The sequence below is a fragment of the Ranitomeya variabilis genome, chromosome 1, assembly GCF_051348905.1.
Source record: "Ranitomeya variabilis isolate aRanVar5 chromosome 1, aRanVar5.hap1, whole genome shotgun sequence".
NCBI lineage: Eukaryota > Metazoa > Chordata > Amphibia > Anura > Dendrobatidae > Ranitomeya > Ranitomeya variabilis.
In genome coordinates, this window is record NC_135232.1 from 53,999,070 (window position 1) to 54,011,128 (window position 12,059).

A 12,059-nucleotide genomic window follows, 5' to 3' on the forward strand; every position below is an offset into this window, starting at 1 on the left:
ACCTGGAATAAAAAGCTTTAGTACATATAGGGCTAAAAGGGGTTGATCGGCCATGACAGATTGATTGTGAGCACCTGAAGAGTTAGGAAAGACGGCTGCTCACCTTATCTTCATCCCTGGATGTGGTTCACATTGTAAAATGGGACCTTTTTATCCCACTCTTGGTTCTGTGTATAGAGGTGTGTAGCCCTCCTAGATTGAGTGCCTTTGCTGAAGGACTAAGAAGCTGGACTCTAGGTTTCACTTAAAGGCTGTATTTAAGTTTTCCTGTGATGTAGTTTATGAGGATTGAAATAGAAATGGTTCCTGTGATACCTCAGATCGCTCCCAAGTGAGTAGCATTTTTACAATACTCGCCTACCACTGCCTTTTTCCAGTGCCATTCTGCTCCTCTTCTCATGCTAACCAGCTCACTCTATACTCATTGCATGAGACGGAAGTCTCTTTTACAATGTAAGTCTATGGATCCTCGTTGTGACGCTCTATACGGATAAATGGTACAAATAACTTTTGGGTCACACAAAGCGGAAAATAACCAGCACAGTCTGCTGAGCAGTGACATCACTGAGAAGAGAAGCAGAATAGTGCTGACTGCCGAAGAAGACGGTGGTAAGTATATTAACATACAATGACTACACATATACACAGATTTAGTGTAAAAATCAATCTTCATGGGAGGGCTTCTGTACTGTACATGTATACAGTAAAGTTTAACTAAGAATTGCCCAGAACTAAGTCCAGCTCAAGGGGGATTTCCCAAAGCTTCTTATTTCCACATAGGGAGAGATACACATTGTACCGACATGTGCCTATCAGAATGTCTCTACGATAACTGCTGACCATGCAATGTTTACTTGCAGACAATGTTGACATAGTGACATCGGAGCCGCTCTCTGCCCAATGCAGAAGACAGAGGTGTATTAAAAAAATAAAATTCAGTGATCCCAACTAGTAATGACCAAATGTGCTCGGATAGCATGTTTTCCAAGCACGCTCAGGTGTTATCCGAGTATCTTGAACGTTCCCTGATAATATATTCGAGTCCCTGCGGCTGCCCATTTTGCGGCGGTAGACCGGTAGACCGTCGCAACAGATGCCAAGCAACACATTGCCAAACAAATAGGTAATCCCTGCATGTGTTGCGGCTGTCTACCGCTGCAAAACATACAGCCACAGGGACTCGAAATTATTATCCGAGCATGCCCAAGATACTCGGATAACACCCAAGCACGTTCTCTCATCACTAATCCCAAAGTATTGTTACCCCTCGATAAATCACAGGATGCGGAATGCCTAACCACAAGCGGTAGTAATGGCAAAACACGAACGGCTTTCAAGAAAAGGGCTGTACGATTTCCTCATTACACTCAACATTGTGGGTTATAGATAATTTAGTGTCAAAATGTACAATTGGTGGAGAAAATCTGAACTTTTTTCAACCCATAACTATGTGATGGAGAACCTCTCTAAAATCAATTTCTTGATAACTTAAATTATCTTATAAAACAATAATAATCTAATTGTAAAACCAAATGACTTTGGCATTTTTACCTTTGACCTACACGATTAATATAACAACCAAATAAAATCAATAAATCCACAAAGTAAATTAGTCTGAATTGAATTCATTTAATTTCACACAATGAATAACATATGAATAGGATTAATATTTTTTTTTGTTGTTTTTTTGTTTTAGTTAAGTGCTCTATACTGCTAACCTGATTTGGTAGCGGAAAAAAAAAAAAAAGAAGAGCTTTCCTTTAGAAAAAAAAAAAAAGTTTAAAAACCAACATCTAGGATCATGACGTAGCATGACAAGAAAGCATGCCTGATGTACCTATGCATCATATAACAGCAATTTCATATTCATTTTGTTTTGTTTGTTTTTTTCTCCATTTTTTTGCTTTTAAATGTACAAAAATGCTTCATGAATAAAAACTGTTACAAAAAGAACATTTCAAACAATGTACAAGTTTCTTCTTGCCTCTATATTCAATAAAATACAAATACAATTTTTTTTTGTTCTAAAATATGTTTACATACAATCAAAGTAGAACATGCAAGTACACTTTAAAAAAGGCTTTTAAAAACCACTTATGAATACAAACTAAAAATTAGCCAGCACGACTTGTAAAACAATTTTGTGCCCCGTTTTTTTTTCTCCTTAAATATATACATATATAACATTTCATGTGCATTACTTAAGAAATAGCTTAGAAAAAAAAGACAAAAAAACACAAACAAAAACAAAAAAAAACAGCAACGTGGGACTGAAACGTAACAACCCCCTACGTTGATAGATTGGCAGCTCATTCAACTTATCGATATAATGTCTTCCTTTCCATGTAGTGTAAATATAGACTTATATGAAAAATATTAAAAGGAAGGGGGAGAGGGATGGGAAGGGTGGAAAAATGTGCTTTTGAATTGAACTGTGGTACTTTACTATATTTAATGGGTAAAACTTAGATCTATACACAGTTGAGCCTGTGAGGAAGCCATCGATGAGAAGTTAAAAAAAAAAAATCAATAAAATTAGGTATTTGGAATTGTACACCAAAATTCAAAAAAAATGTCGAGATTTTTAGGGACATGCAACATTACAATGAAGAAAACTGCACTGAATATATAATGTAGCAAAACTCAAGAGCGCATTTTGTCACACTTGAGATGTAGATGCCAACTATACGAGCTGTACATTTGAGAACTTTTTTTTTTTATATTACGGATTATCCAGCCAGTTACTTGATCGTAACCATAAATCTTCCATATCCATTAAGCAAAACCCCTAAATGCAATAACACTGTTTGAACCTATTTTAACTCATTAGCATGCTTATTATATACACTTAACGGAAAAAATGATAAAATATGGTGTTTGTACTCTGCATCGAGTTAACTTTGAAGCAAAAATGTCGGAAAAAGTCTACATGCTTAAAAGAGATCGGTAAAAACTCCTAAACATATCCTTAAAGAAAATTATCGACAATTATGGGGCCTCTGTAGTGCATACGTAGTAGTAACCAAAAATTAAATTACATGGATGATTTGAAGTTGGTGGTACCCAAACTTTTTGAAAATCTAAATCTTTTTTTATTTTTAAATCTTGCACCTGAGATCGAGAAGCCACCTGTATCACAAGTGAAACATCTATTTTCTCAAAAATATTCACTATGGAACTATAGTCATGCCATGATTTATTAAATACTAAATAATCTCTATGGCCCAGAGGGCTCCTGTACATTATTATTATTTATGGCTTTCAAAATGGCCCCCAAAAAATAAAAAGTAAGTATATCATCGTCCACAAGGAATCTAAGATTTATGAGAAGAAGCTGAGTGTTCCTTTAATGAAGTAACCTCCCTTCAAATCATAGAGAAGTAATGATCCCGCTCTCAATTTAGGCTATGACTCCATTAAAAACAAATCACATTTCTATAATAGAGAAGAGTTTACAATATTTTCAGATCTGGCAGTAGATTTTTGCCTTCGTGCAGACAGGCACCGAAATTAGTACATTTCTAATTTTATACTTTTTTTTTTTCATTTTTTTTTTTTTAAAGCACTTGACTCCATTCCATGACTTCTAAATGATTTATAAATATGACAATAGGATGATTTCTAATGAGTCATCCATAAGTATGTCAAGACGAAACCACGAAACAATGATTGTTTTTGGTTTTTTTTAAAGTGCAAATTATAAAAAAAAAACGAATTTAAGAATCAGTTTTACTAATCAATTAAGGAAGATTCTACTTTAGAAAATATGATTACGTAATCTATGGTCAACCAGATAAGCTGGAATTTTCATCGAAGTGGAGGAGCCATGCGTGGAGTAAGAACTGTATGTAAGTTTTAGAATCAATTCGATCAGTTTGAGTTTAGGATCATTCTTTATTAAAAATGTTTCTCATTTTAAGAATCATTTTTACTAATCAATTAAGGAAGATTTTACCGTATTTTCTGGCGTATAAGATGCCTTTTTAACCCCAGAAAATCATCTCAAAAGTCGGGGGTCGTCTTATGCGCTGGGTAGGGCATGTGCAGGGAGCGGTCCTGTATGGTTCCCAGGGTCTGGAGGAGAGGAGACTCTCCTTCAGGCCCTGGGATCCGTATTCATGTAAAAAAAAAAAAAAAACAAATAAAAAAAAAATATGGGATATACTTACCCTCCGATGGTCCCCGGCTCTCAGCGGTGGCCTCCGTTTTTAAGGATGCAGTGAGTGAAGGACCTTCGATGATGTCGTGTTTGCGTGACTGGTCACGTTACCGCGACGTCCTCGAAGGTCCTTCACTCACTGCATCCTTAGGAACGGAGGCCACCGGTGAGAGCCGGGGGCCATCGGAGGGTAAGTATATAAGTATATCCCATATTTTTTTTTTTAATTCTTTTTTTTTTACATGAATATGGATCCCAGGGCCTGAAGGAGAGACTCCTCTCCTCCAGACCCAGGGAACCATCCGCACCGCACACGCCGTATAAGATGACCCCCGTTTTATACGGCGGGTATATCCCAAACTCCATATTTTATATGGAAAAGTTGGGGGTCGTCTTATACACCCAGTCGTCTTATACACCAGAAAACACGGTACTTTAGAAAATTTCATTAAGTAATCTGTGGTCAACCAGACAAGCTGGAACTTTCATCAAAGTGGAGGAGCCATGCGTGGAGTAAGAACTGTATATAAATTTTAGAATCAGTTTGGAGTTGAGAATGATATATTATTTTTTTTTTCATCTTGGGCCTCAAAATCATTTCCTACATTTCAGATTGAAATTTTAAATCAATAGGTAAAAACGGATGAAGAGACATTTTGAGTCACAGCCAGTTTGTGATCAAGAAGACTGAAAAATGTAATAATTACATTATGTACAACAGAAAAAAAAATATTAAGGCAACCACAATTGGGGTTCCTGCTACCCAATGTGGCTTAAAGTGTGAACATTTTGCAGTTATGATATCCTATAGTTTTAAGATAAGAACACTTGCTCCACTGTAACAACTATCAATAGGTCTGGTTTCATTATAGACGTTGACCAGGTATACAGCTATTTCGGTAATTGCTTAACTTCTAAGAATGAGAATTTTTAATTTTACTGAAATTAAGTTGGCAACACATTGGAACAGTTGGGTATGACATTGCCATGCTTCTCAGTTAAGGCGCAATACAGGGGTATTGCAAAAAAAAATGTAAAAAAAAATCCTGCGGGAACTAAAATTACCGTATGACAGAATTTGCATAATGGTTGAACTGAATAAAGCTGACTGCAGATTTGAAGGGAAAAAAAGCAAATTTTTTTTTCTTTAATATTTCCTATGTCGCTTAGTTGCAAGTTAGAACAGGCTCATCAAAATGCATGGGAGCAAACCCACCCTCGAATAATGAAAGGGTAGTCATGGGAGGGAAATCTCTACATATACAGTGTAGATAAATAATAGAAAAAAAATGTTACACATTCATTTTCAAAAGCTTTAGCATGGCTTAGGGTATATAGGACAATTTATGAAACTCCTTTAAAAAAAAAAAAAAAAGTTAAATTCTTTTGATTTTTTTCCCCCAATGTGTATTGGCCATTTGAAAAAATAAATATCTTTTGCACAGCTATTGAAGGATTTCACCTTCTCTTGGGTTCCAGAACGGAGAACATATCACTGAAATAAGAAGGTTCATATAGTCTCATTGACAAACATGGGCGGTCTTTTTCACAACTGGGTATTGTTTAGCATGAAGGTACAAATTTGAAGTATAGTGCCAAGAGATTTGCACGTTAACTGTAGAACAAAACGATCGTTTTGCAACATTAGTTAATTGGGGTGGACGAAGGAACAGAGAGAAGAAAAAAAATAGCTGCAGCTTTTCCAAGGGGTTCTACCCCACACATTAATTGTCAGCCTGATTATCAAATGAAACACAAGTCTGTATTGATCTCAGGGGCCATTTTCAGATCCCCCACGTCTCTTTCTACGTCTTTTCGTCTTCACCTGCTCTTCATTTGGAAGTTTCCTCTTTCCATTTCGTGGCGCTCGAGAATTTTGAGATTCTCTTGCCATATGTATCACTGCTTCGATGGTGTCCCTGACTGTGTCTTGACTTTTCTTCTCTGGTTCATGTGAATGGAACTTTTGACCTCTTTTGTTGGGGAGGTCAACACATTTCTCCAGAACAGGCATTTGGTCTCTACAATCATCGTCAAACAAAACGGATTGCTTCCTTGGACGACCCCTTCTCTTCTTCACAAAGTTATTGCCCGTCTTGGATTGTCTCTGTAACCTCTTGGCCTTTAAGATTTTGTTCACATGATCCATGTTCTTTTTGGTAGACAGAATTTTGTTGTAGTTGCACATTTTCCTCACTTCGCCCTGGATGGCTTCGATCTCACATCTCTTGAAACGATTTCGGAGTGAGGCATTGGCTAAAGGAAAACAGAAAAAAATAGTTTTTTTATTATTGAATCAACAATACTTAGATCAAAGAAGTTATGTACAACTATAAAGTGATGGCATTTTCTTAGAATTCTGAAGTCATCAACATCAGATTGGTAGTGGGTCAACTCTCGAACCCCTATCAGTCAGGTCAGTGTTCCCCAACTCCGGTCCTCAAGAGCCACCAACAGGTCATATTTTCAGGATTTCCTTAGTATTGCACAGGTGATAATTGCATCACCTGGAGAGGCAATAATTCCATCACCTGTGCAATACTAAGGAAATCCTGAAAACATGACCTGTTGGTGGCTCTTGAGGACCGGAGTTGGGGAACACGGAGTCAGGTAATTGAAAGATTTCGGGGTACCAGACATACTGTATATGAGTTAAATGATCGATAGAAATGCCGAGAGTCTGACCCACACAAACACCACCGATCTGATATTCATGTTGCATCTTAAAGATAAGCCATCAATGTTGTTGTAGTCTTGACAAATTATTTAATAGTACATTTAAAGAGACATTCCAGTCACACTTGACAAAAATAATGCAAAGCGTAAGAGCTCATTCACAGGTCTGAGCTTCTCACGTACAAGAAAAATGTCTCAGTTATTTTGATCAGAGTTTGATTAGTGTGTGGTCCGAGTCAGTTTTTCACAAATTTGGAGGGAAAAAAAATGTCTCTGTTTACTTTCGGACAAGCAATGAAAATCAGACCGCACTCCGATAACATCGATACGATTTTTTCACAGACCTATAGACTTGCATTGCATTTTGATTCTATGCTTGAATCACAACTGGACATGTCTCCAATATTGTCCTCGGACCACTCAGTGAGGGAAAAAAAAAATTGACGTGTACAACCCCATAGACTCATAGACTATTATGGGTACAAGCGCTATCTGAGAAAACTACAGATCGCACTCATACAAGAAAATCAGTTGTGTGAATGAGCCTTAAAGGGGCTTTCCCACAAACAAAAGTTAATTTATTCAATAAATCTTGGAATAATAATAATTTCCATAATTGGATGTGTTTAAATAAAATGTTCCTGTGCTGAGAATCTCATAAATGCGCCCCTGCTGTGTACTGTGTAATGGCCATGTCTGACCGTACAGAAACATGGTCCGGTCATATATACTTTTAGTATACTTTTTCATGCAGGGCAACCACAGGCAAAATGAAGCAATACATATTTCCTATCAATGAGATGTCTGGGTCCTCCAGAGGAAGAGACACGCACCTTGCATCCCCTCTTCATTCTGGTCAGCAGTCAAATCCTCTGAATAGACAAAACCTTCTCAAGAAACTGAATTATTCAAATCATACACCACCTTTACTAATAGTGTCTTGAAATAAAGGGGCAGCCCAATCAAAGACCATCTTTTAAAGTACAGCCTACATGACAATCAGATGATCCACATTTGGGATCTCCAGAATGCAGTCAATCTCGCCAGGGGAAGACTTATATGTAGGGTTGAGAGAATATGTTCGGAATCGGTACCCAAATCTGAATTTGTCATATTCGTGCCATATTGGTACCTTAATCATGCGGATTCATGTTTGACAATCGATTCCGAACATACTCGATCATTTCAACTCCAGTGACATTTGGTTGTGTTCGGTGAATATCGCAAAAACAATATTCGCCGCCGATCGTAATCGGAAACAAATTTTGAAAAATTTGCTCAACTCTACTTATAAGACATATGGACAAAGGTGGATCTCAGGAGGCAACCCATTTAAAACCAATGTTTTAATTGTAATACTATTATTGACCACTGGGAGAGCTGTTAAGAAGGAACTAGGCAAAAGCAACTCATGCACAAATAATACAATACCGCAAGCCAAGGGGCGGAGATATATAACGCATTAACTTACATATTTTATCTAAAAACATTACTACTGTTTATGTATAGTAATTAAATTCCTAATTACGTCTAGGGGTTTAAATACATTTTGGGTTCTAAGTAGTCAAATCTAGAACTTGCACCGCTCTAAAACAGAGGACTAGTCTACTGAATAAGAAAATACATTTTCCATAAACCTACTCAAACTACCAGCACCCTTACGCTATACCTACTGCGTCCAGTTAGATATTAAAAGTTGAAAGCAAACTTTGGTCTTAATTAGTTAAAACTCATTATTCAGTTTATCAGGTTGTTTTGGCTTGGGGGCATTCTGAAGGAAGGAGCTTATATTCTGAGTAACATCTGGGCTCAGACAGCAGATTCCTTCTCATGAAGATATTTTCAAAGAGATCTTCATTAATTACAGGAAACTCATGGTGCAGTCCAATTTCCCCATTAATTTCTTGTATATTTCAGCAATTTATCCCAGCATCTGGACTGCAGATAAATCCCAACATTTTTAAATTACACCTTTAATAATTATATATATATATATATATATATATAAAGCTGAATGTGTGTATGTATGTATGTGTGTGTGTGTGTGTGTATGTCCGGGATTGGCATCTGAACCGTCGCAGCTACAGCCACAGAATTTTGCACAGTCACACGTCTGGACCCCGAGAGCGTCATAGGCTATGTTGTGAGGTGAAATTTTAACCCCGCGCTTTCCAATTCACCAAACAATTTTGCCCCTATCTACATAATGGGGAAAAAATGAAAGGAAAAGTGTTGGAGGCAAATTAACAGCTGCCAGATGTGAACAAGGGGGACTTAAAGAATGACAGCGATGGCGCCAAAGAGTATATACTGTACAGTTGCTAAGGTGGGGCCCCGACATGGGATAATCACCACACCACCACGGGGATATGAACACACACACAAAATGCACCACACACTACCACGTGCTCGAACACATATACCACCCTCAGCGCACATTTCACCACACATACACCAACCTCGCCACATCAAAGTCGAAACACAAAAGTCGCCGCTCAAAACTCGCCACGCGCAAAACTCTCCACATGGAAAACTCGCCACACATGCAAAACTCGCCACATGGAAAACTCGCCACACGCACTTGCACACGCGGAAAAATTGCCACATGCACAAAAGTTGCCTCACACAAAACTTGCACATACTCAAAAGGCACCACACAAAACTCGCCATGCGCAAAACTTGCTGCACACAACTTGCTACACTAACCTGTCACATGCAACTCGACACACAAAAAGTTGCTACACGCATGTCGCCACACAAAACTCATCTCACAAAAGTCGCTACATGCATGTCGCCACACGCAACTCAACACACACAACTTGACACACGAAACTCGCCCTAAAACACACACAAGTCTGGTATCCTTCAAAAATAAAAATCTGATTAATAAGCAGACAAACTACAAGAGCAACAAATGTACCATATAGGAATCCGGCAGCTGTCAGTCACATGACCAGTCTATTATGTGTATGTGTGAGCTAATATATACTGCCAGGGGGTGGGCTTCCTGTAGGCTGGGGATTTATCAGGCTGCCAATTTAGCTTACAAATACTGAGGTAAAAATACTGACCAAATAACGTGTGAACGAGGTCTAATACAGGAGGAGATGACATACAGGTATATACTATATACAGGAGGAGATGACATACAGGTATATACTATATACAGGAGGAGATGACATACAGGTATATACTATATACAGGAGGAGATGACACAGGTATATACTATTTACAGGGGAGATGACACAGGTATATACTATATACAGGAGGAGATGACACACAGATATATACTATATACAGGAGAGATGACACACAGGTATATACTATATAGAGGAGGAGATGACATACAGGTACATACTACATACAGGAGGAGATGACATACAGGTATATACTATATACAGGAGGAGATGACACACAGGTATATACTATATACAGGAACAGATTACCTACAGGTATATAGTATATACAGGAGGAGATGACATACAGGTATATACTATGTATAGGAGGAGATGACATACAGGTATATACTATATACAGGGGGAGATGACACACAGATATATACTATATATAGGTGAGATGACACACAGGTATATACTATATACAGGAGATTACATACAGGTATATCTAATATATAAAGCTAAATGTGTGTATGTATGTATGTGTGTATGTCCGGGATTGGCATCTGCACCGTCGCAGCTACAGCCACAAAATTTTGCACAGTCACACGTCTGGACCCCGAGAGCGTCATAGGCTATGTTGTGAGGTGAAATTTTAACCCCGCGCGTTCCAATTCACCAAACAATTTTGCCCCTATCTACCTAATGGGGAAAAAGTGAAGGGAAAAGTGTTGGAGGAAAATTGACAGCTGCCAGATGTGAACAAGGGGGAATTAAAGAATGAGAGCGATGGCGCCAAAGAGTATATACCGTACAGTTGCTAAGGTGGGGCCCCGACATGGGATACTCACCACACACGGGGATATGAACACACACACAAAATGCGCCACACACTACCACGTGCTTGAACACATATACCACCCTCAGCACACATTTCACCACACACACACCAACCTCGCCACATAAAAGTCGAAACACAAAAGTCACCACTCAAAACTCGCCACGCGCAAAACTCGCTACATGCAAAACTCGCGATATGCAAAATTAGGCTCACGCAAAACTCGCCACACGTGCAAAACTCACCTCATGGAAAACTCACCTCATGCAAAACTCACCTCATGCAAAACTTGCACACACAGAAAAATTGCCACATGTACAAAAGTTGCACCACATGCAAAAGTTGCCTCACACAAAACTTGCACATACTCAAAACGCACCACACATAAAACTCGCCACGCGCAAAACTCGCCATGCACAAATCTTGCTGCACACAACTTGCTACACTAACCTGTCACATGCAACTCGACACACAAAAAGTTACTACACGCATGTCACCACACAAAACTCAACACACACAACTTGACACATGAAACTCGCCCTAAAACACACAGAAGTCTGGTATTATCCTTCAAAAATAAAAATCTGATTAATAAGCAGACAAACTACAAGAGCAACAAATGTACCATATAGGAAATACGGCAGCTGTCAGTCACATGACCTGTCTATTATGTGTATGTGTGAGCTAATATATACTGCCAGGGGGTGGGCTTCCTGTTGGCTGGGGATTTATCAGGCTGCCAATAGCAACCAATCACAGCTCAGCTTCTATTTTGCTACAGTTAATTAATCTGAGCTCTGATTGGTTAATATAGGCAACAAAGACATTCTCAGTATAACAAAGCCAATATATGTTGTGAAATGCTTCTATTAGCTTAGTTTTTGCCTTTTAATAATTACATTTCTATCCATTTGTTTTGTGGTTTTTGTGTGCAGAATAAATTTTTGTTAACACATTCTATTTTGCTAACAGCAGTCATTAACCCGGGCAAAGCCGGGTAGTACAGCTAATATATATACATATACATATACACACACATACATACTTGCCTAAAATTTTTTCTTTTATTTACTATTATGAGAGCGCATAAAAAGCTATGGTGGACCAGCCTACTGAAATGGTCAAACATTGTACCCACATCTAAAGAGGTCATGGAAGGAACCTTTCACCAGGTTTTTGCTACACTGAGAGCAACATGTAGAGAGACCCCGATTACAGCGATACATCACTTATTAGACGGATTGCTGTCATTTTGATAAAATTCACATTT

At 38.2% G+C, this 12,059-nt stretch overlaps 1 protein-coding gene across 1 annotated transcript in view; it reads right to left on the reverse strand.

The window, feature by feature from the left end:
- Window positions 1-4,301: 4,301 nt before the first annotated feature.
- SETBP1 (SET binding protein 1) overlaps window positions 4,302-12,059 on the reverse strand; it is a 210,689-nt gene continuing 202,931 nt past the window's right edge. The window contains exon 5 of the mRNA XM_077283847.1: window positions 4,302-6,415. Coding sequence (XP_077139962.1) covers window positions 5,931-6,415 — 485 coding nt within the window. The 3' untranslated portion in view covers window positions 4,302-5,930. The remainder of the gene's footprint in view (window positions 6,416-12,059) is intronic.